The following is a 26,079-nucleotide window of genomic DNA, read 5'->3' as shown; positions in this document are numbered from 1 at the left end:
GTTATCAATAATTGTCAACAGTGGCGTCGATTGGGTTCTAAAAATAAGGGGGAGGGTGCCAAAAGTGGGGGGCAAAGACAGTTTTCTTTCCTTCGTAGATAAAGTTTAGCATAGTGCGGGGGCAACTGCCCCTCCTCGCCCCCCCCCCACCTAATCGCCGTCACTGATTGTCAACATTAGAACTTAATGTTAAGGTGAGAATGTGACTGACATATCAAATCTTTGTGAATAGAATTTAAATCCTCTGGAACATTTACATCTTTACACAAAATTGTACTTCTTAATTAAAAACTGTCACCGTCTTTTCTTTAGAACTATAGACTTGAATAGAATGTTCTTTCAATTGTATTGAAATTACAATGTTTGGTTTGAGTCGGCTGGTTACAACATTTTAAGCAATATGTAAGTATGAAAAATAATCTCCAAATTGTGTTTAGTTTTAACACTGGTGCTTGTGTATGAGTAATAAGCAACTAAATGAATAATCCAGTTCATACCTGTATACGTACACGGCCTGTGTGCAACAACCTAAGGTTTGTCTGGCATGGTACACAAGAACCATGTACTTCATCCGGGTCTGCAAGAAAATCGTACCTGTCCAACTGATCAGAATAGCATTTCCGCAAATTCTCTGCAAGACAGTTGTACCTGGAAAAAGTATTATATTTTGATATCATTCTTCACAAGAAAATATCCCGAACAGTCTCAAGACTGTTCCTTAGATATAAAACTTATACGTAGGTTTTAATTGAAGTGTACCTTACCAGTGGAAAACACGATTAAAAGTTCATATTAATTACAATGAAATATAAATTAGAATATCCTTTTAATGGGATATTTTGTATTAAGTATATAAACTGTGAAATATTGATTAGAATTTATTATTTTTGTTGTGGGTTTTATTTTTCCAAGGATTTGATGTGTCATGTGATCGATCAATTGCAATAAACTTCAGTAAGAGAATCATGTAGCTTTTTCTGGTACCAAATGGCATATCAGGGGTTCAAAGCACAAGTGACTTAACTCCATTCAGGACACTTTTGAGCAAAATACACATTTAGAGAGCTTCGACGTATGTCGTAATTTGAAACTTCTAGCACTCAAATGTTGGTATTTCACACTTCTAAGTTACATATGTGGCATATCGTTACATAAAGTAAAAAAAGTAAAAGGCTGATTCAGATTCTAAAGAACTTTTAGTAATATACATTTTCTTAAAGGAACCATGAGGAACTTTCCTGAAAATTTAACCGAATAAAAACAGGAGTAACTAGTTCTGTATTAAAAAAAGAAAAAGAACGTACCCATCTGCAACTTGAATGTGATTGAGGTCTTGCTCCAAATTATCAGCGGTAGGTTGGGTAAAATACACCACTACGAACAATAAACCAATGATTGCTGAAGCCAAGAGAATTGCAAGAAGGATGTTCATTAATTCTGCAAAGAAATATGTATTTTTTTACTTAACATTATGATGGAAGTGTCAGATTAGCTATAAATAGCCTCTGAAGCGAGAGATCTGGGCATGGGCGTCGCCAGAAATTTTTTAGGCCATCGACAAAATTTGAATAATAAGCTAATAAATATTAACCATTTGTTCCAAATTTATTACCATGATTATCACAAAAGGTAAAAAAAAAGTAAAGTGCTCCCCTGTGCTTAGCACCACGCCATGAAGGCGTATAGGGGGTGTGGGGGTAACGCCCCACACTTTCTTGATCCGGTCGTGAGCGGGGGTTGATGTGATCAGCATCACGCCCCTGACCGCCTTTACCCCGCAGGGTTTCCCCCAGGTACCCATGTTATTCGACGCTGGGTGGGCGCCGGGGCCGCTTCCACCGTTAGAAAAGTTCCCGAATTTGAACCGGCCGGGGATCGAACCCGGGACCTTTAGCATGGCGCGTTACCGACTGAGCCACCGCGGCCATCACCATGATTATCACTATTTTCATTATTATTGAATCATACTGCTCGATACACCAGGTGAATGATTATTCAGCACAATTGTATTTCATTATCTTTTTGCATTTTATACAGTTACTGTGCTGAAATATATAGTTATTCTATTTTGTTGTTCACTTATGCATACCTCGTTCAAGAAAAAAGTTACTCTACGAGAAAAATTTAAGATACAAAGTTTATGTTGTGCAACCCCACATAAATCACAATTTTTGGAATTTTGAAAACTGGAACCATTTATTCGTGGAACTAAATGTTACAATATGAACCTGGTTCCTGTATTTTACACAATTCTTTAGATACACTGCATTACTGACTTTAGTTATTCTGTTCGAATATTCGTTAACTGAACTTTATTATGAAGAACAATATCAAGATTTCTTATCTCTTGCAAACTGAAATGAATGATGGCAATTTCCAGGGGAGAGGGCGACGGACCTCTTCAACCCTCCCCCTCCTGACGCCCAGGGCCCAGGGCAAGTGTCCCTCTTGGCCGTACTAGAGTTAAGAGAGCGGAACATTGTTAACAGAACTCATGTTAAGCAGTTTATTTCGGTTCGATTGTCATATTGTACATGCAACAACTGCAATTTCTAAATGTATGATTTTTAAAGTTCTTAAGGGGGGGAGGGACAATTTCGCCAAGAGCTTTCTCGCTGCCAACTTCGCTCTTTTGGAGCCAGATCTGGCTCTTTCGTGCACTCGTTTGGCTATGAACTCTGGCACCCGCTCCCTGCCCCACTTTGATGCCACCACTGACTCCGGCCCACAAAGACCAACTTTTGCCATGAGTGTACATTTGCACGTGACGTGACATTGTTATATTTGGCTGTGTCACCAACCCCCTCTCACCTCCCAAGCTACTTTTATATAGCGCCGTGGTTAAGGTGAAGATGACAATATTGTTATCCGGGAATCCTTTATTTTCGATTTCATACGAGCGTCAGTGGATTATTGAGATGGGTGATGGCGCCAGATCTAGGCGGTGAACATTATGAATAAATTGCCATCACTTTAAAGCTAACTGTAATAGCAGCGCTTCCACCCCTCTTGACACCTAAAATTACCCTAGAAGGCACTTTATGCAACCTTCGTTATTCTAGCTCCTTGAAAGTCATCTTTAGCTCTATTAATGGTGAAATGTAGCTCTTTATGCACATCAGGTTTGGCAACACTGCCAGGATGGCCGTAGGAGGCAAGGAGAAATGCATTAGGCTTATGGGACCATTATTTTATTCGTTCTCTCGGGAATATCAAACATCCAATGACGTAGAAAAGTTCATGGACGGAAAAAGCACACGTTGAACTATGTCATAGTAGTAGGAAAAGTGGAAACTCCCATTTGATTAGCCGTAATTTGAAGTTGAAGTTGATTTCCCATAAGGAATACATGGGATTCTGTAAATACTTACTAATCATATTTTTCAAACATCATATCTAGCTTAGTAATCAACTTGAAAATCAGTTTCCACTTGCAACATGGAGAGCAATTCATACTCCCTTGTATACTAATCCGTTTCTTTTAAATAGCAGTGCCCAATCCGACGATATTGAAATAAATGCACAACTGGTGCGTAATTGTCACTCTTCGCCTTAAGAAGAAGTGAGCTTGACATTTTCTGGAACATATTCGAAAAGTTGTCTTGCGCTTCCATAAGAGTATTTAAGGACAGAAAAGTTAGAGGTAGATTAGCTAGCGAGCCTACCAACAGTGTACATCGTGAACAAGAGGATTAACGATAGGTGGAGGATTGGGATGACGTCATCAGCTCACTCGTTGAATAGGTGATTGAGGAGTTACAACTCGCTTCCAAGCTGCAAATGCGTAGCAGTCAGGGGTGTTACGAAAATAGTCTCATTGTACATATTGATGGAGAAACTATTACGTGTGTGACATTTTACACGCAATATTTATGGTTGTAGACATGAGATTGGATTGAAATATATAATTAACTGATTTCATAGATTTATGAAGTACATTGTGGTGTCTGCTAACAAATGCACAGCCTGAATGCATAAAAAGTATTAACAAAAGTGCGTTACGTGTATGACGCTTTAAAAATATAGCAAATTTTGACTTCATTTGTCTGTGAAACATATAGACTGCAGATGCTAGTAACTTTGATTCTTTAAATGTGTAAATTATATGCATTCACAAACATCTAAATCTTAAATGCAATTAAAACCATAATAATTTTTATATTAATTCATTTTGTTCTTAAAATGTAGTAGGACCACTTTTCGTGAAATCCCCCAGAATTAGACCTACTTGAAAATTCTCTGGAATATTGCAAGGTTTGTAAACCTATGTGACTTTACAGAATCGAGTTGCTATTGAAACAGACTCAAGGTCACACTGGGTATTAAATTATTTATACGTATAAGTGGTGCGTGCACATCAAGGACATTGGTAACTACGAGTTCTAGTTATCATCGGCCTTGTTGACATTTTCGCATGAGTGATCAATACCTTCCAAGTTGTTCGCTTTCATTAAGCAAACGTGGTCACTATTCACGAGATTGCGATCTCGACAAAAAAAAAATGTGTTTGTCATGGCTACTGCACCTGGGGAAAAACAGAAAATGTGTTTGTCATTGCTACTGCATGTTCCTGGTGAGTCCATTTCCTCTCTAGTTTCGAGCTGGGAGTCACGTCCTCCATGTCTCATCTCTACAATTGGGGTTATTAGATAAACTGAAGCTAGAAGTTGTTATTTCAACCTGATAATTATAGATATTGATCTGTATTCAGACGTAGCCTAAACATTCATCACGTGTTATAGCCTTGGAGAGTAAATTATTCATATTTGCAGAAGACAGTCATTATGCCAATATAAAGAGGCAATTCATACCAGCTATCCACAGAAGATTATTTACACCAATTCAATTCGTGCAATACGCCAAGGGTCCCGGGTTCGAATCCCGCTCGGGTTTGGTTGTTTGTGAATGTCCATTCATCAATTTCATCATTTCATCACTCATCCTCATCTTCGTAAATTAGCCAAGAGGCACAAAACGCAAAGTAAAATAAACTAAATCAATAAATCAATCAATTTGTGCAAAAACTAGATTGTATACTTAGTTCTTTCACCTTACGAAATACGATAGTTATTCAAATCTACAATTACCGTTAGAAATAAAATGATAATGAAGCTGTCATGATCTTTCGTTTGCAATACATAAATTTTATAACAAATTTAGAAGCTCCACGTACACTACAAGATAATTGATTAGAAATTATTACAATCAAAATATCACAAATAACCCAATACATACCTAACATCCACTCTTTCCTCATTTTGCAAACACCGAGTTGGCACAATGTCAGCTAACTACAATTATTATTAATACTAGACCTTCATTCTCTTATAAACATTGCTCATTTCGATTCATTTCAGCTTTTAACGCGTTGGCGCTAGTTAAGGATTAATTGCCAACATACAATATATCCAAACCCAAAAGTGAGATTGGAGTTGGAGCATCTTGTTTTGCGTTTACAGCGTCAAAAACAGACCTGGGCTTATTCATTATTCTTAATAATGTAGACTATACTTTTTTACTTAGCACATACACAGAACATTTCATGCAAAAAATAATATTTCAAGCTTCCGCAAGAAAATAATAATCCTTATATTTTGTCTTTGTGATAACATAACTTCATTACTGAAAGCAGTTTAAATAACGCATCATATTTTATAGTACAGGGTGCCCCAATAAATTGATAATTCACAAAGGTATTGAAACCAAGAAATACGCAGCTGAAAGTTGGTCCACTAGATCAGTGGTTCTCAATACCTTTTCTCATTGTACCCCCCCCCCACCCCGTTCTTGCGTTTACAATAATTATGATTAGTTACAATAATAAAAATGGGAAGCACATGTATGCTAAAACTTCAATTTTCATATATTTTTGCTAGAGTTGTTGATAAAAAAGTAAAGAGCAAATATAAGTTTGTAAACAAACTGTCAAGCACAATTTTGGAGTTTTTATTGTAAATCCTTAGTGTTTCTATTGAGATGGATGTGCCTGCATAGCCTGACACAGTTTCTAAGGTTCAAATCACAAACCCTGAGACCTTCTGTAAACAAAACCACCTGCATGCAGAAAGCATTGCAAACTCATAGAAGTAAAATAATCCACACGAAAATCCAGCGTTGTTACAGGATTCATTACGTAAGGTAAAACAATGGCCAATTTGTAGTATGGGATACGCTGCCGCAAAAGAAGTCTCACTTTAAACCCAATACTCTTTCTTTTTTACTTATTGCTTCACCTTTATGGTTAACTCTTTGCACCAGTAATCATTTCCCATAAAATTGGCTTCTTTCTTGCATGTGAATTGAATATATTTTACTTGCATTTTTAGACAAAATGATATAACATGGTAATGTATATTTCTAAGGATGATATAGATAGGAGTGTATTTAAAATTTGTTTGTAGATTTTATGTAAATTGTATCTTATGTAAATAAAATATATAATGGGCATAAACAGCCATATGCATTGCTGTAAGTCCAATAAATATATTGATGATGATCAAAGCAAGACAAAAAGTTCGAAAATTTATTGCGGTTGGAAACTTTGACAAGCATCCTAATAACGATTTTTGTTCCGCCAAATATAGTGCACTTCGTAAAATAACTTGGTGACATGGCAAGGCAAGATAAGTGTGAACATTTTGTAGTAATATGCATTGTAACTTTCAATGAGCTTAGAGATTTGTTTACATAATGATATTTTATAACATTGGTTATTTTCTAAAAATAATAATGTGAACAGCAAGGAAGTAGTGCAACTTAGTAATATTGCCCGACATATCCTTAGAAAAATATCATGCCGATTTCTATGCGTGTGGGAAGGTCTCCGTGTTCTCCGAGCTTGTTTTCAGAACACCAGCAAGGACAGCCTTTGAAAAGGGGTGAGAAACAGATTCTACTCAATATTTATGTAACGTTCTGACAGTGGTATCCTGAGAAACCAGTAAATGAAGTGGTTAAGTTGGTATCCCAGTGCAGTGGTGTGTCAGTGTCTGCAGTTTTAAGGGTTATGAAAGAGAGAATGACCGGGAGAGTAACAATGTATGCGGCTGCATATTTGTCTGATGTTTTGAGAGCGGGTTCTCACATTCAGAGGCTCTTATATAAAATGAATAGGTGCGGCGAACTATGAGTGTAACAGCAGATGATTGCGGTCATGAATCAGCTGAAGCGGAGTGATACATCGAATCGGTGAGACCGTTTGTTTACAGAAGGTCTCAGGGTTGGTGATTTACACCTTAGATGTCTAGTTGTGCACTTGAAACTTTCAAGCGGAGATTCGGCTCCAAATTTAGTCTACTATAGATTTCGAACGAGTATTTTATTTCAAAACATATAAGGCGAAGAGTGTCAGTGACAAAAACAGCCTTATTTTCCTGTTGAGCGTTAAAGCTATGAAGTCTGAAACAATGAAATCTGCTCTACACACCTGCAGCAAAAAATGTTGTGTTACTCTTCTCGACGTTTCTCTTCCGAGCTGATCGCGTACTCTCTTCAAGTCGGTTATGTACTCCTAGGGGTACGCGTGCTTTAGTTTGAGAACCACTGCTCTAGATTGTTGGTTATGGGTTAGCGTGTTTTTCTGACCGTCACCGGCTACTGAAGTAACATTATTCTCTATTGTATAGCAACGGAATCCAATGTTAACTCAATTTTGAACAGAATGTGGGGTGTCAAGTTTTATCTCGAGCCACTCTTTGAAAAAGGGCCCCTTACCACTACGACATCGGGGAGGCCCTTAAACTGTTGTAAATACACACACACGCCATCCAACACCCTCATGTTTAGATGAAGGGAAAATATACAGTGCCTTTCACGTTCAAATCGTTCGCATCCAAACATATACGGTATCTTTTTATCATATTTTTACTAACACGTATCAGTTTCACTTCCGAAATTTCTTCAGTTTCTCTCCTGATGTTTTCTTTCAATTCTTCTAATGTATGGCTTCAGGTATAAAAGTTTGGTGGCTTGCCACGCAGACGACTTAAAAAAAATGTCTGTTTCCTGTGCAACGTCGTTTCACCCTTCTTATCAAGAACAAACCCTGTTTCCCTAAATTTGTTCAAAAGTTTTCGAACACTGTCTCTGTATGGAGCAGGAACATCTGGGAATTCCGCTGCGAAACGCCTTATACTTCCTTCCCTACAAGAATTCGGGGTGTAAGGGGTACCTTCCACATAGGCGCCCAAAAGTCAACCTCACTTCCACGTAGTGCACCCTGGACTAAAGACTAACGAGGCTCTGGCGACTGGCCCCATGGCCAGTATAATTTTGTTTGTGTTGTCCTGTTGTTTTGTCCTTATGTGTGCTGAGTGCCCCTGTACAGCCTCAGCTTTTAACGAAAGTCAGAACATTTTAATATTTTATGATTTTAGTTCTGCAACGATAGAATTGCTATTTGTAACAATAAGGGGCTGGACCCCGTATAATGTGACGGGTGCAAAATAGCCTTAGTGCTGACGCACCCAAAATTTTAAATTCAATCAATCAATCCCTACAAGAATTCGTAATGACTTAAGATTTGTACATAAAAATCCGTTGTTTTAAATTGTTCGGATAGCGTGGCATTATTAGACTGCAGAAAAGCACCAGTAATACGCAAACTGAAACAAAACAATCTTAAACACTTGTTAACACCTTAACATTTAACAGACACGTGCAAACTGGACACCAGCTATCTGTATACTGAAGCACTGACGCGTCTAGTGCCAAGCTCAGCGTACAGCTGTGGATCTAAATGCCGGCAGACGCGCTCCCACCTGCCCGGTGAGCTGGCCGCCGCTCCTCGACCGTTAAAGGAACTGTACATACAATGTTCATGAAATCTGATTAAATACGTGAATTAAATGAACAATTAAACTCAATATTTTATTCAGGTTTATTATTAATTGATTCGTACATAAGAGGAAGAGTACAAAACAGAAAAGTGCAACGCCTCTATGATGATGGTTGCACCAGCGACCAATCAGCCATGCAGGCTCCAACGCCATGTTCCTTAAGTAACTCTTCAGGCACCAAGTCTCTGTAAGGTTTAGTATGCTCGCTTTGAATTATCTTGCTCACCTGTTATTATAAGATATTAGGATTAGTTAATGTATGGGACGTTTCAATTAATGATTCAGGGATATTTAAAGTGTATAGCTTGAAATACAGCGTAAGTCAAAATCATGTTCCCGATTTCGTTCATTTCTTTTACGAAAGGTAATGAGCTTTTCTTGCATATGTGGAATATAATTTCAAAAAGTTTTTTTCTTTCTATTGCAAACTCGTAGTTGCGCGTCGGCCACCAGGAGGCAGTTTAGTCACAGTGAGGAAAATGGCTACCACTGGACTTCAGAAAGCGTTCTGTATGCTCGATTTTCATACCAATAAGTCTGTCGTGCTCGTTCCGTGGCATTTCCGACCAAGATTTGGGGTTGAACCACCTTCTGGCAAGTCTAGAACTCGGTATTCAACAGAAAACTGTCTGGCGAGACTCGCGGAAACATCTTGACATGAAGCTGATGCAAGCTCTGAAACTAGAAGACTTGGGATTGAGGGCGTCTTTCTGTGAAAACAGTGCATGTAACAGATTCTCCAAAATTGAATGTTTTTTGTGCCATTTCGAACAGGAAGGTTTATGGACCCTGACTTGCTAGAAAGAGTGTGGCAGCTACTTGATTATAGACTACTGTAGATGGGTGTCGTGTAACACGTGGATCGCACATAGAACATTTATAACATGCCAGGAAAAACTTTTTGAGTTTTTCTATCTGTGTGCGTAATCTCAGTCATTTACGTATCATTACAATGAAATAAATAGACACTGAAATCGGGAACATCATTTTGACTTACGCTATACTTGTATGGGAGGTTCTTAAAATCTTAATCAGTGATTGACCCGAAGGTATTGATGGTGCTTATGTGGTGGCCGTGCGGTATAATGCGTCTAAGACTTTGGTTCGAGTCTTGTGGAGGGAAGCGTTAAAACTTTTCTCGTGAGATTTTGGCCTGTGTATGGGACCGGTGGCCACCCACCATTTTTGAGAAAATTGTCGAGCTAACCCCCGTACCAGCTAACTGTAGACCAGGCGAACGAGAACAAGTCTCTGCGCAAGTAGCAACGCGAGACGGCTGCACCAATGAACAGTGAGAGAAACGGGATTGTGTAATCGGCGGGAGTTACCCGACTTCCTCCAGCGTTGCAAACTTTTGAAAAGGATAATACCGAACCCACATTACAAACGGCCCGTATTTTTGTCTCCAGGTCTGTACGATTGGTTTAAGAATTTCTTAGGGAAATATTAGGGATAAAGCTGCAAGAGCAAATTGCGGACTAAGGTCTGGTCTGTACATGCCATGAAATTTCCTTACATATATGGTCAGGACCGTACGGTTGGCAACGCTGCTTTCACCACTCCATTTTCCTCCTCCTCCTCTGCCGATATGCGCGGCCCTGTTAGCTGGGAAACCTACAACTACTGGGGGTTCGTCGTGCTGACCACACGTCACCCCGTAACGGGTTGGATGATTACCCACCTCTGCTGAGGCATGTAAGAGTGAGGCCGGCAGTCGCTAGGTAAATCCTCACGGGCTGTTGCGCAGGTTATACCTCGTCCTTTTTTTAACTACAGTAAACTCTCGTTAACACGAATCCCAAGGCTCCGAAAAATCAAGAGTTCGTGTTAAAGAAATTCGTGCTACCCGGGGACTTACAATACGTATTATGTATGTCATCATAGAAAACACAGTACTACAGTAATTAACTATTAAAAAAAGTACTCAGATCATTTTCTGTGGAAAAACAGTTTTGTATGTGTTGTGATGACACCGATTCCCAGAATGCGGCGATAGCTTTTATTGCATCAGCACACTACTACTTGGGGTTTCAGTCTTCTACGTTTTAAAGAATAGAAAACACATCTGAACACACAACTGAATGTGTTGGTTAAATACGTATAAGCTCATTGTTGCGCGATGAACGCGATTGTCGAGCAATTGCACCCAAGTTTTAATCTTGATATTACTCGTACTTGCTATGTTTTGAAGAATAGAAAAACACATTTGAACACATTGTTGATCTGAATCTGTTGGTTACAATACTGTATAAGTTGATTGTTGACAAGATGATAGTGATTGTTGAGCGATTTGTTACATACCTAGCAGAGGAACGACAGAGGAAGAACAGAAAAAAAAAATATGAAAAACTTTGAAAGTTCGTCTTAAATGAGATCTAATGACGCAACGGACTAAGAAACAGTTCGTAATTCGTGTCAACCGATTAAACTTTCTATAAGATATAATACTTCCCTGCCGGGACCAACATTTTGTTCATGTTAACCGAGTGTTCGTCTTAAGCGAGTTTGTGTTAACGAGGGTTTACTGTATATATTTTTCCTCTTTCATTACATTTTTCTGTCTCATTCTTCTTATGTTTTCTCTACCTTTCTCTTTTCTTCCTGCTCCTCCATATATTTACTTCTCCCTCCTCTCTCTCTATCTCTTTCTGGAGCTGCGGTGGCCAAGTCCGTACGGCATCTGACTACCACGACGAAGAACACGGGTTTGTATTCCCGGAAAGACCGGAGGGTAGTGCTTTGCACATCACACCTCCAAAAATGGCCGTGATCTGGAATATGTCTCGATACTTCACTTAAAATTACACACTTTTCTGAGGACATTTCGAGACTACAGGACACAGAGATCTACTGTGGTACCAAGATGGAAGCAATACCAACCTTAGTAAGTTAACTAAAACATTTCTTACCTCTTCTACTTTCTGGAACACGCGTATGAAATTCAGGGATGCCAACTTGAGCAAGTTCTCTTCGTTCCATTCAGGTTGCTTGGAGAGAATCTCAAACAGAGCGTCGTACTTCCAGAGCTCATCTACACCCCTCGCAAGTCTGTTGAAAATGATAATATACAGGGTGTCCGAAAAGTCTTTCCCTGATTACAAACTTTATTCACATACGCTATATGTAAGGTAGAGGTGTGAAAGTGGTGCCAAAATGTTGAAAAAATAACCAAGTTTCTTCGTTGCAGTTTTCAGTAACGTGGCTGTAGTGTAGCAGTGCCAGTGCCAGGAAACCGAAAATGTTCACAAATTAGGAAAAAGCTGAGTGTGTCCTCTGGTATCACGAGACCCGGTCACCAATAACAGTTCAGAGAAACTTTCAAGCACTGTATGGAAAGATGCCATCCGATGTCAAGAGCATTAAGTGATGGTATGACAAGTTCAAGACCACAGGATCTGTTGCTGACTTATTGATAAGTGGCCGACCATCAACCTCAGCTGAAAGGGTGCAAGCAGTAAGACCACAGAGAAGACAATTTTATAAAATTATATTCTCTGTGGTGAGACAGTCTTTTGTACCAATTATTTTCCTGTAGTTTACGGTTATTACAAGCATAAGAAAACAGTTTTTCGTCGTGATGTTTGAGGAGAACACATGCTCCCTTCATCAGACATTTAGTTTCATTTTGACTAAAGATACAGTTATAACAATGGTTAGCAATTTTTTGAACGAAAAGAATCCGTTATATAATGGATGTTGTCAATGTTACATTTTTGTAATATAGCAACTTAACTGTGAAAAGAAGCAGTCTGTTTTATTTTTATATCAGATAAAAAAAATTGATCACATTACATTTTATTTAAAATTATGAATCCCAAATATCATCAGGTAATTCAATGTCGTCATTGTTTTCACAAAGTCTCTTGATGTTTTCTGTTACATTAAATTTTAAAGATGGTGGCTTACTCCATTTGTGAAAAAGAAGACTCCATACTGGATCTATGTTACCATTTTCATTATTTAATTTATTCCAGTGTTCTTCTACAAAGATAATGTGATCAATTTCTTTTATCTGAAATAAAAAAAAAACAGACTGCTTCTTTTCAGCGTTACGTTGCTATATTACAACAATGCAACATTGACAACATCCATTATATAACGGATTCTTTTTGTTTAACGAATTGCTAACCATTATTATAACTGTATCTTTAGTCAAAATGAAACTAAATGTCTGATGAAGGGAGCGTGTGTTCTCCTGAAACGTCACAACGAAAAACTGTTTTCTTATGCTTGTAATAACCGTAAACTACAGGAAAATAATTCTACAATGCAAGCAATGCGTACATACAAGAAAAACTTTTGTACCAAGTCCCAAGAAACCAGTGCGTAGGGAATCACTTGAATTACAGTTGCCAAACAGTTCTCTTCATGATATCTTACACAAACGTATATTGTTGCGTGCATACAAAGTGCAAATGGTCGGCCACTTCTCGGTAAGTCAGGAACAGATCCTGTGGTCTTGAACTTGCCATACCACGACTTAATGCTCTTGACATCGGGTGGCATCTTTCCATACGTTGCTTGAAAATTCCTCTTCATTGTTATTGGTGACCGGGTCTAGTGATACCAGACGACACAGTGAGGTTTTTTTCCTAATTTGTGAACATTTCCGGTTTCCTGGCACTGGAAGTCACGTTACCGAAAACTGCAACGAAGAAACTTGGTTAGTTTTCCAACATTTTGGCACCACTTTCACATCTCTACCTTACATATAGCGGATATGAATAAAGTTTGTAATCAGGGAAAGACTTTTTGGACACCCTGTATTTCATAAATCCTTTCATTCGTTCATCAATTGTCATTTATAAGTTCTTTCCTAGAAACTATTAACGGTTATTGACATTTTTGTGGAGTTTCGCATACATTCACACTAACGTAGGCAGGAAATTGATTGATTGATTGATTTAGTTTATTTTACTTCGCGTTTTGTGCCTCTTGGCTAATTTGCGAAGATGGGGATGAGTGATGAAAGGATGAAATTGATGAATGGACATTCACAAACAACCAAGCCCGACCGGGATTCGAACCCGGGACCCTTGGCGTCGCAGCGCGATGTGCTAACCACTCGGCCACATTGTCGGGCGTAGGCAGGAAATATGCAATTTTTTGTAGAAATGATGTTAGTTGATGAGACGAATACCTTTTAGTTCAACTGTTTTGAACGATATACCTCTTCTGGTGTTCCCTGAGAACATGGTACTATTGAAAATTATACGTGTCTTCAGGTATAGCTTCATAACAACAGTGTGAATCTAGCTTGTGAGCCTAGTAACAGTCTAGAGCTTTCAACTTCAGTACGGATCTCACTTTTCAGATAGAGCCTTCATGTGTTAAGCTCTTTAATTGATTTTGTTAAACTAACAATATTTGTTGCAGATTGAAAAAATAGTAAAATTATAATTGAAATGGTGATCGTTGTCGTACATTTTTGTTTCTCTGACTTCCTTTGATAAGTCTGCCAGTCATTGTTAATAATAACATCGCCCCACCACAGAAAGAAGAAAAAGGAACATTGACAATTATGAAACAGTACAATTGAAAACAATGTTTTCTACATTACCCTATTTACTAATGTAATATCGTTCATTTCCAAAGGATCATATTCTTAATATATTTAAAAATCTAAACACAGATTTATAATTTTTGGCGATTTTTTTTTTTAAAAATTCTGCACATTTTTTCCAGGTTCACATAACTTTTTTCTAGAATGTACTCACTTAAGCGGGCCATCAAAGTAACTTCCAAGCCCCACGTGATCTGGACCTATTGCATCCCGTATGTAATTAATGTGAGCTGAAATACACATGAAATAAACCGCGTTGAAGCAATCAATATAGTACTATTTCATCGTCAAATTATCAAGTACAGTAACTACATAACAACTCGATAAGAATATTATAAACTTTGATGGAATACATATCAATGGTCTACAACTTTTAATATGCGTAGGATAATTATTATTAAAGATAACTGCTTACAGTTGCACATTACAACAACTGAAGGAATAAGAGTACAGAAGAAAGGGACCAGTAGGTTTAAACAGAACTTCTTAAGTATCCGTGTAGAGGGCGGGGGCTCTTTAAGGCAGTGGTTCTCAACCTCCGTGAGCTTGTGGCCATCTAAATTCGTTCTTTAAAAGCAGATAGCTTTCTGATGATTTTTTAAACTTTACGTTAATTAATCTGTACCCTTGAAATTTAATATTAAAATTATGCTATAATCATATAGAGCATTATGTCTATGCCAGTGACTGCGATTAGGGGGGACGAGGGGGGCAACTCCCACTTCTTACCACTTTTGCCCCCGCATCATGCTAAGCTTTATACCAAGGCAAAGTAAACTGTCCTTGCTCCCCCCGAGCTTTGACACCTTTCCCCCTCCTAGATTTGGAACCCAATCTCCGCCACTGGTCTAGGCGTGTTCACAAACATAAATTGCTTAAATTAGTTGACAACGACTGGGTCTAATGGAGTATTTTAGTTTCGTATGGACATTACAATGGCGGCGATTGGGTTCCAAAACCCGGGGGGGAGGGGAGGGCAAGGTACTAAAACTGGGGGGGGGGGCAAAGACAGTATATTTCCCTTTGTAGATAAGGTTTATCATAGTGCGGGGACAAAAGTGGCGAAAAGTGAGGGAAACTGCCCCCCACCTCCCCCCCAATCGCCGCCACCAATATCATCAAATTAGTTTGGTTAAATGTCGATTATCATTGGTATGTTACATTGTGGACACCGAAAAATTACACTGGATCAGAATTTAACTTCAATATATGAGGGACATTCAAAAGAAACCCGGTCAGTGCGTCTAAATGTGCCGTACATGTACGGTGGCACCACGTAACTGCGGGTATGGTAGCGCCAGCTATTGGTCGAGAGACTGAGGCGTGCGCACCATTTGACGTTGCAAAACACCAGTGTGGTATCATGTCGAAGAGAAGGTGGTCACACAAGTTATCGTCCAGTACAGAACATGCAGGCGAGTAAGCAGGAACAACGAGGAGTGATTAGTTTTTTGGCGGCGGAAGGAGTTGGAGGCCGTGAAATGTATCGACGGATGAAGGCTGTGTACGGTGAGTACAGTCTGAGTCGTTCAAGTGTTGTGGAATGGCGCATACGATACCTTGAGGGGCGCGAGTCACTGGAAGACGATGCTCGTCCTGGACAGGCTCATCGTGTCATCACACCGGAAATGATCGCGGAAGTGAATGCTTTAGTCTTGGGCAACCGCAGAATCACCGTAGACGACATCCATCGGTTACTGGGTATTAGCGTGGGCACCGCCCACATGCACAGCATCATGCATCAACACCTGAATTTTCGCAAAATTTGTGCGCAGTGGGTTCCCCACCACCTGACCGCCGAACAGCGGAAAAATCGAATGGGCCTGTCTTTGAGTCATCTGCAACGTTATCATGAGGAGGAATACGGCTTTCTGTCGCGTATTGTCACAGGTGACGAAATATGGTGTCACCATTTTGAACCGGAAAGCAAGCGTCAGAACAAGCAGTGGAAACATTGGAATTCACCACCTCCAAAGAAAGCAAAGGCCGTGCACACTAGTTCTGGTATGTCCTTTTTTCTTTTTTACCACAAAGGCCCACTGCTTGTCGAGTTCCTGGAACGGGGAACCACCATCAATGCCCAGCGTTATCAAGCCACGTTACAGAACCTTCGGCGAGCCATCAGGTCGAAACGCCTAGGCATGTTGTCCAATGGCGTTATCCTCCTGCATGATAATGCCCGCCCACACACGGCCAATGCGGTGAAGACAACAGTGCAGCAGTTTCGGTGGGAAACGCTGGAACATCCACCGTACAGTCCAGACCTTTCCCCGTGTGATTTCCATGTTTTTGGACCTCTCAAACAAGCTATTCGCGGACATCGATTCGCATCGGACGACGAAGTGTGTGCCTGGATCCGAGAGCAGCCTACGAGCTTCTTCAAGGATGGTATACCGGCTTGTGTCGCAATGGGATAAATGTGCAAACAGTTTTGGCGATTATTTTTGAGTATGTGTACTGTGTGTATCTACATTTTTGAGTACGTGTAATGTGTATAACTACATTTTTCACTTAATACACTGATTACACTAGTGACCGGGTTTCATTTGAATGCCCCTCATATCTGTTAATGAATGTTCCTGCACAAACTAAATTGACCGTGTTGGCTGTCCGACAACCTCCAAATTTGGAAGGGGGAAGCAACGCGCGTCCCGGTTAGATCCTTTGGTCCATCAGCGCCATTGTCGTGAGGGCATTTCAAACCCAAGCTAAAGGATAACCTTTCCAGATAGTTGCCAGATTGGGCTGCAAGTCGCTTCAACATACCGGCTCCAACTCGAGAAAGCCTCAACCGTTAAAATTCAACTTTGGAGGCAAAACTAGCGGCATGCAATCGAAGCCCGGTAGCACACGTATGATCGTCATTTGTCTGCGGTAGAGGGCTCTCAAATATGGATCCTGAAGTGAAAGACGCAGTGAAATTCAAAATTAAGTGAACATAGTCATCATCTCCATGTTAAAATGAAGTTAATTCCATCTTACCAATACATACATAGTGATACATGAAAATTAAGTAGATGATTGTGGGCTGAAACTACCAAAGTGTAAATTTTACATATATGTGTCTACCATTATTGTCACATTAAAATGATATTCCATTGAAAACTCTCGAGGGTGGGAAACTCGATCGTGTACGAGCGAGCGAAAGTGGTCCCTCACAGGACTCTAGCGGATAGCATAATTTTAGCGAATCTGGAATGTGTTTTCAAACGTGAATTTTGAAGTGATCGATTTGATTTGATTTTTTTTACTAGTCACTCACTGCATTGTCCATTGTTAACAAAATCTACGTAGTGAAGCGTGACTTACCAATAACATCCTTTATGGAAGCATCGTCGGTGTTGGTTAGGTATTTTGCTGCGAATGGAACCATTACGATGCCGCCATTTGCCTTCTGAAAGAGATGGTACAGGGTCAACGAAGTTAGTAATAAGTTGTGTTTTGTAGATTGAATTGTATATTCTGCAAATATGCTGTATAAAGAAACAAACTGCCGGAATACTAATCGTAGAGGTACACTGTGCTTGAAAATAAAATTCTTGTTCTTCTTATGTAACTTACAGATCGATCACATTCGGTGGATCAGGTTAAGCCTTCGGAATCATGTAATCATTTGATTTGCTTTATTTTACTTCGCTTTTCGTGTCACTTCTAGCTAATTTGCGAAGATGGGGATGAGGGATGATATGAAGAAATTGATGAATGGTAACTCAGAAACATCCATGCCCAGGCCAGGATTCGAACTCAGGACCCCTGGCGTCGTAGCGCGATGTGCTAACCACTCCACCACAGGGGCCGGCTCATGTAATAATGAGGGAGAGGGCCCGTGACGACCCTCGTTTGACACAAATTATTGCCAAACAATCTACTCACGTCAGTATTATTTGTCCCTTGCTAGCCTCAGTAGCGCAGTGAGTAACGCCGTCCTCAACGATTTTCGGGGTTCCAGGTTCGATTCACGGCCTGAGCATGGGTGTTCTTTGTGAGTCTCCCTTCATCAATTTCATTATATCAACAATCATCTTCATCTTCGCATTTGTTACGTGGCCATAGGAGCGATAAAAGGAAAATGTTTGATTTACACAAAAACAGATGGCAGCACCAGTAGCAAAGGATAGAACTAATTTTAACAAAGTAGAAAGATGTAACGGATGATTAAAGCAAAGATGAAAAATTAAATAATTACAATGAGTGATTGAATCAAGTCGAATGTGCAACAATGAATTACAAGAAAAGAGGAAAATGTGAAAGATAGTTGACAAGTACACTTACGATGTGTATAAAAAATCAAAGAAGACCGAGAACCGATTTCGATTTTTGTTTTTCGTGTGTCTTACCATCCAGTTGTGCCATAAGTTTTCATACAAAGTGATCGCCTGTCTGCTGGCACTGCATACCCAGCACGATCTAGTGGCAAGATGGTAAAACACATGTAGAAATATAGGTGTTGCCCGTTCAAGCTTGGTGTAGTCAGTATGAGCTACGAAAGTGTGTACAATGGACATCGAACAGAAGCGTGCAGCAGTGGTTGCCGTGTACAGTCACGGACAGTTCTGGGTTGGAACGATACAATTGCAAGTTAATGGGATCGTTATAACCCGAAATGTCCGTGACTGTACAAGGCAAAGAATACGCCCGCTGAGATTTTCAAGGACCTAAAACATCTGGGCATTAACAGATTATTTGCTTATCGCACGATCAAAAGGTTTGCTGAGACCAATTGAATTGCTGACTGTGTTAGAAGTGGTCGTCCGCGGTCAGTCCGAACACCAGCTCTCGTCAAAACCGCCAGGGAACGAATTCGACGGAATCCCTGTCGCAAGGAGTCTCTCCTTGCAAATCAGGTGAATGTGGCAACAAGAACAATGTGCCGCATCATTAACGAAGACCTTAAACTCAAAGGTTATCCACGAACAACTGTGCATTTCCTCACAGCAGACCTAAAGCGTAAGCGACAGCGGAAAGCAAAGGTACTCTTGTGCCGGCATGGTCGAAACAGCCACAGAAGAATTCTTTTTACGGACGAGAAAATTTTTGACGTAGAGGAATCCTATAACCGCCAGAATGATCGTGTGTATGCTCGGAGTGCTCAAGAAGTTAAGCAGAAGAAGAAATGTGTGCAGCGTTCTCATCCATCATGGTGTGGTGGGGCGTTAGCTTTGAAGTCGTCACACAGCTGCATTTTTGCGAGAAAGGGGTAAAAACCACTGCAGAAGTGTATCAAGATACCATCTTAGAGCCTGTGGTGAAGCCCCTCAACGAAACCTTGTTCCATGGAGAGGATTGGCATTTTCGACAAGACTCGGCCCCGGCACACAAAGCGAAGACCACCCAGCGGTGGCTCAGGAACAATGTGCCCCACTTCATAGCAGCTGTTGATTGGCACTCGAGCAGTCCTGATTTGAACCCACTGGACTACAAACTCTGGTCTGTGTTGGAAGGCAAGGTCTGTCAAAAGCGTCACCCTAATTTGGAAAGTCTAAAACGGACCTTGACCAATGCAGCCCCTGAAATTCCGATGGAGGTGATCCGTGCCGCAATAGATGCATGGCCAGACAGACTTCGGGCAAAAGGTGGCCATTTCGAGGGAATGTTGTATTACTGTACATCTGAGAGGCACAATAAAGCTCCTTGACCTTTCAGTTGTCAACCTATGTACTGTATTTTATTTCTACTCCCTGGCATGTGTATCAGAACTTATGACTCAACTAGGCATAGGTCCTCAGCCTTCTTTGACTTTTTATACATATCGGAAGTGTACTTGTCAACCATCTTTCACGTTTTCATCTTTTCTTATAATTCATTGTTGCACATTCGACTTGATTCAATAACTCATTGTAATTATCTAACTTTCCATCTTTGCTTTAATCATTCTTTACATCTTTCTACTCTGTTAAAATTAGTTTTATCCTTTTGTACTGGTGCTGCCATCTGTTATTGTCTAAATCAAACATTTTCCTTTTATCGCTCCTAGAACAGGAAAGTAAAATGAATCAAATCAATCAATTAATATAAGCATATGATTTAGCGTTTGATTTAGCCCAGTATTAAATAAATAAAATATAGAACTTAAATCTAAATTCCAAGCACTTACCAGCAATGGCAATACGTCATCAGGAACATTGTTGTAGTAGGAGCTTAAATTAGAAGCTCCAGCACATGAGAATATGACTGGGGCACGTGTTATGCTAAAGACACGTGCGATTGTTCCAGGCGACGCTCCGGCTAGGTCAACGATCATGCCCAAGCGGTTCATTTCCTTGACAACAGCCTGAAACCAAAAAGAGAATTCAGTTCATAACGTTCTCTCTCACACTGTCTTTCTTACCATTTTTTCGCAGACCTCCGTGGCAGACTATTGAGCATGGATGGTCTTTGTGACCATCATTAATATCATCACTCATCCTCATCTTCGCGATTAGCCAAAAGTGGCAGAAAAGCTAAGTAAACCAAATCAGTCATTTCTATTCTCTCTCTCTCTCGTCTTTTATTTCCGTATCTATCTCCCTTCCTTTTTCTTTTTTCTGTTCATTTTCTCTAATTCTTCCCCTATTCATCATTCTTTCTTTCTATCTCTTTTGTCTTCTGTTTCAGTATTTCTCTCCCTTCCTATATTTTCATTTCTTTATCCTTCTTTTTCTTTCTCACTATTTTGTTTCATGTTTCCCTATTTCTCGCTCTTCCTTTCTATATTTCTTTCCAATTTCTCTTTAATTTTCTCCCATGTCTCTTTATCTTTTTAGGTTTCTCTCTATCTTGTCCTCTATTTCCGAATCTCTCTCGCTCTCTCTCTCTCTCTCTCTCTCTCTCTTCTTTTCGATTTCTTCATCTTTCTTTCTCTCACTTTCATTCTTTATTTTCCGTATCTCTCTCTCTTTTTCAAACTTTCTTTTCAATTTTCTGTTTGATTCTTCCTCAATGTTTTTTCTTTTTTCATCTTCTATTCTCCTTTCTCTTTTTTATCAACTTCTGCATTACTCTTTGTATCCATCTTTACACACAATTCGCAAGATAGTTTTGGATGTCACAATCAGTTAAATAACATGAAACTCACTGCCAGGTTAACTTCTCACGAAAATATCCTGAAGCTAAAGTAAAACCTGCCGGATCACAGTAAGGTAGGGCAAGTATCCCAAATTTGCATACCCAGGTGTGAGCTTATTGTGTAGGGGAAGGTAGCACAGTACCGGACACCTAAGGTGTGTAAAGTATTTTTTTCAGTTTATTAGCTGTCATGAACAAAAATGCTAAGAAGCAGAGGAAATGACAAAAATAAGTGGTTGTAATCAACTGAAAATTGTGTATGAAAAGAAAAGAGGCTCCCAGTACCGGACAGCAAACATAAAGCCATTATTATCAAGATTAAGAAACATAAATAGTAAGAAAATTGTGTTTTCTGATAAAATTACTCCTTGCAATGGTCCCAAGCATAAACGGAAATATGTTTTGTATAAGCACAGTCAACGTGGGGCCATCCGTCACACTTAAGACACTGAACACAGTCTTCATCAAAAGTATCTTGGCAATGATGCATGTAGTTTGATTTCTACTAGCTTCGTTTTCATCGCTATGTAACTATAGTGTCCGTTGGACTCCACTTGAGACCTGTTGTCCTGTTGCTGCCTTTTTTCTTCTCTAGTGGGAAAACTTTGCCGTGTGGTTAGCATATTGGCACTTACTTTAGCTTGTTCCATTGTCTTCAATCTTTGCATCTCTGTGGATTCAGAATTTGCTTCCTTCTGTTTGGCCCCGGTAGCTATAATTTCAAGTGTGGTCTTGTAGAGGCTTGACGTAAAAATTTCACTTGCTTGACAATCCATTTTGCTTACTTTCTCACATAGTGGTTCGTATCCCACTTTAAACTGTAGGTCCAGTCCCGGTTAGCCTTACTGTGCATAAAGTGGACTTAAAAAACTCCAACTCAATCAAAAACTCCAACTCCTCACTCTAATGCACTTACATGTCTTCTTCAGTTCACTTCCCTTTATTTTTTTTTCATTTATTATGAGATATTCCAACTGAAAGAAAGGAAAACGCCCAATTACACAACTGTAAGACGAATAGTCTTTACTTTCTTTGTCCGGTACTGCGCCACACATAAGTGTTACGAAATTCGCTCACACACACACCGCACAGTTAACATAACAAAAGTTGTTAATGGTTTTCAATCTTACTTAATCATAAATTAAAAAAATACCTATTAAGATTCACGAAACTCGTCCTTCAGGAGAGATTTTTCTGCTGCAAATTATCTTCCGTCGTTCACTTTCTTCTTACAACGTGCACAAGCAAGACAGTGGCCTGTTGTGACGTAATCTGTGACTTCGATTACTCGAACTGCATCAGTAGTGCCACACAGGCCTGTTTTACATTTCCATTGCTGTACGTGTATGCTAACTAGTGGAGATACAGAGAAACAGTTATTGTCCGGTACTGTGGGCTGCCCGGTACTGTGCAACTCTCCCCTATATCTAGGAATAATTCATCACCACTTACTTCTCCAAATTTCTTCAATCCAGTGTCATTTTTCTTTTGGCCTTCCAGAACTTCTTTAGCTGCATCTGCCCTAGAGAAAATATGGAACTAATTATTTTTTTCTGGATGTCTGTATTACTTACTAAAGGCCTTTTCTACTATTACGGCGGCCGATCCTAATGCTGGCAAGGGAAGTGGGGAGCGGGGAAGCAACCAATCCAGCACGATAAGAAATCAGCAGCGAGTAGAACGAGGCGCACGTAGTACTTCTTTCCGCCACGTCATAACTCTCGGCGTCACCGCTGTTCGTCTGCGGCGTAATCCCAGCTCCCCACTTCCCTTGCCAGAACTAGGACCGGCCGCCGTACGAGTAGAGAAGACCTATAGTGGTTGTGGAAACAGAAGACAACCGTAGTTGTACAGGGCGGCCCAAAAAAATTAACCGAACACATAATACAACGGTTCTACATTCTAAATTTCAATGAATTGAAGATTGACAAGATAATTTGATATACCATGGTGTGCTGCAGTCCTGAGCTAAAGCCATGGACCCAGCTCCCAGTTCGTGGAACATTCGTAGCACCGATAAGGAGCTCTCTATCACGTGTCCTCCAGACAGTCCAATCAGGCAACTTATTTGTCCTTTGTGGAATATGCTGTACACGTCTGCAAAGAAACGTTTGTGTAGTTATTTCATCTTATAAAATTCAAATAATTTAAATTTCTTTCATTGACATGACGCTACACCTTAGTGCCTTTTCTGGTCTCCCCAATGGGTCTGTGGTATTCAGAGAAAATTGCAGGTGTTACGTGTAGTTCCATATATCGTCGCTAGGTGGTGTCATAATCAAGATGGCGCTTTCTGCAGCTGGTCTTTGTCTTTAGGATATAACTTTAGCACTAACTGTAGTCTGTACGGTTTCATGTTTAATTTTTTTACGCAAAACCCGCCACACAGTCATTGTTGACATTTCCAACTCACGTGAAGCTCTGCGTATAGATTTTCTCGGACTCCTGTGAAAGCTTCTCTCACTCGCTCAATGTCATTTTCACTCATACCTGGCCGACCACTTCTCTTCTTGACACACAAACACTCAGTTTCAACAAATTTACATGCCACTTGTAGATTGCCTTCTTGGTTGGTGCTGCTTTCCCGTACTTCATCCTAAATTTTCGTTGGACATCCGTTGCACTCTTCGTTTTGTCAAATTCTAGCACGCAGAAAGCCTTCTCAGCTCCAGAAAGCGCCATCTTGATTATGGCACCACCTAGCGACGATGTATGGAACTACACGTAGCACATACAATGAGAAAAAACTTACAACTATACTCTTTGAAATGATGTACTTTGTCACTTTGTAATGCTACTCGTTTGGCAACAATATATTTTTTAAAGTTTTCCAGGACTTTTGTTACACGCTCTAAATAGGGAGAAAATTTGAGAGGAAGAGGAAAGAAGGTGATGAGAAGAGAGAGGAAGATAAAGAGAGAAAATGGAGAAAGACAGAGGATAGAGAGAGGTGAGAAGAAATATAGAGAAAGAAAATAATGAAATGGAAGACAGAGACAGGAGGGAGAGAATGAGAATAAATGATAACGAGGGAGAAGGACAGAGAGATAGAGAAACGGGAATGGACACAGAGGAACGGAGAGAGAAAGAAATGAAGAGAGTAGAGAGATATCTACCTATCCTCTCTTCCTGTCTATCTCTCTCTCTCTTCTCTGTGTTTCTCCATCTATATCTTTCTACCTCTCTCTTTTTCCTCTTCCACTTTGAAGTCCAGTCCCGATTAGCCACACTGGTAATCAATTGTAGAATTGTTGTAGAACGTCTCTTGTTGTTGTGAGGGGTGCAAATTGATATTGAAAGTACATAAATGTTTATATTCAAGTAACAAAGGGTATCCACTACTAGTCGAAGAAAGATAATGTTTTCTGATAAACTAATTACAACAGAAATAAAACCAACTGCCTCTATAGTAAAAACAAAAAGACGAGGAATCCGATTTCCAAGAGTTTACCACTCTCTGACCTGTAGGTCGCCGCCATCTTTAAAAAATGGCGCTCAAAATTCACATTTAAAAGTAAAAGAAGATAATATATTGAGAACGGTGCATTGTACACAAAAAGTGAAGGTAACCAAAATGAAAGAGCAGAAAATTTGCTAAATCATGGTTTTCGTTTGATAGAGCTGTCATGAATTTTAATTGAATTACAAAGCTTCAAACATTTTCTGGAATTTTTAGAATTACGTAAAAGTTGGTCTCCGACGCAAATAACAGCAAATATGTACGAAACTATGCAACTTATGCCCAAAAGTCACTGATCCAAATTCGTAGCTCATGATTTGCTCTAGAGATTGGGTTTTGTTTCGTACCTTAAGAGTCAGGGGTTGAGGAGATATATAGTTTAATACAGAGTCATGTGTTTCCCTACGTTTTACGTGTTCCATTTCTTATGGTATTAGTTAGAACGTAATATATTGTTTTCTGCATTCTTTCGTTGTGTTTGTTTCATGTTGGTTTTGTTGTTTAAAAATGTATGCACACAGTATGCGGCGATTAGGTGTCTAAACTGAAGGAAGGGGGAGGGACAAGTACAGTTTACTTTCTACTTAACTGCAATTAGAAAGAATAGTATTGAAAATGGAATTCGAGCAGATGATATTGGGACAAATCCACTGGTAGACAAGGCTTAGCATTAAGAGACCATAGTGTGGGGGCAAAAATTGTGTGTGGGAGGGGGAAAACTGCTCCTCATGCCCCCACCCCTAATCGCTGCCACTGTCAATGTATTGAACTAACATGATACGGTAAAATTCGGTCTGAACCGGTCACTTTGAATTAGAGTCCATTCCAGAATTTTTCGTACATACCTGGTGATAACATGTTCAATTTGATCATCTCCTGTACATACAGATGTACACTTGTAGCACAGGTGTTGCCCCCAGTGATGTGCCGTACACTATAAGTTTACGTCTACATGCATTGTCTACACGTAATCTACGCGTAGATTACATTGGGTTGTATTTTACATAGACTACGTAGACAATCTAAAGTGCATTAAAATAAATTTTCAAGGCTTTCATGAAAGGAAAGTGACATTTTTAACTATATTTGTTCTTAACGAACTGACAAGCTTCCTATTTACAACAAAATGTATCTTCTCTTCTTTTATCAACTAAGGAAGAAGATAAATAGTATGC

General features: G+C 39.7%; 2 protein-coding genes across 3 annotated transcripts in view; both read right to left on the bottom strand.

Moving 5' to 3' along the window:
* The window catches only part of LOC145980284 (dipeptidase 1-like), a 32,812-nt gene extending 27,485 nt beyond the window's left edge, over positions 1-5,327 (bottom strand). The window contains exons 1-3 of one of the 2 annotated variants that reach the window (XM_083113295.1): positions 5,236-5,327; positions 1,305-1,437; positions 498-648 (exon numbers count right to left, since the gene is read on the bottom strand). In XM_083113295.1, coding sequence (XP_082969421.1) covers positions 498-648; positions 1,305-1,437; positions 5,236-5,257 — 306 coding nt within the window. In that variant the 5' untranslated portion in view covers positions 5,258-5,327. The remainder of the gene's footprint in view (positions 1-497; positions 649-1,304; positions 1,438-5,235) is intronic. The other variant, XM_083113296.1, reaches the window with a different exon arrangement.
* Positions 5,328-8,900: 3,573 nt separating this feature from the next.
* LOC145980140 (dipeptidase 1-like) overlaps positions 8,901-26,079 on the bottom strand; it is a 43,951-nt gene continuing 26,772 nt past the window's right edge. Inside the window, exons 5-11 of the mRNA XM_083113189.1 lie at positions 23,391-23,541; positions 22,897-22,966; positions 20,495-20,671; positions 17,710-17,794; positions 14,555-14,630; positions 11,747-11,885; positions 8,901-9,063 (exon numbers count right to left, since the gene is read on the bottom strand). Of these exons, the coding sequence (XP_082969315.1) occupies positions 8,938-9,063; positions 11,747-11,885; positions 14,555-14,630; positions 17,710-17,794; positions 20,495-20,671; positions 22,897-22,966; positions 23,391-23,541 (824 nt within the window). The 3' untranslated portion in view covers positions 8,901-8,937. The remainder of the gene's footprint in view (positions 9,064-11,746; positions 11,886-14,554; positions 14,631-17,709; positions 17,795-20,494; positions 20,672-22,896; positions 22,967-23,390; positions 23,542-26,079) is intronic.

Source organism: Lepisma saccharinum, chromosome 27, assembly GCF_977018435.1.
Source record: "Lepisma saccharinum chromosome 27, izLepSacc3.1, whole genome shotgun sequence".
In the NCBI taxonomy this organism is placed as follows: Eukaryota; Metazoa; Arthropoda; class Insecta; order Zygentoma; family Lepismatidae; genus Lepisma; species Lepisma saccharinum.
Note: the sequence above shows the minus strand (reverse complement) of the source record. Positions and strands in the feature narration are given on the sequence as shown.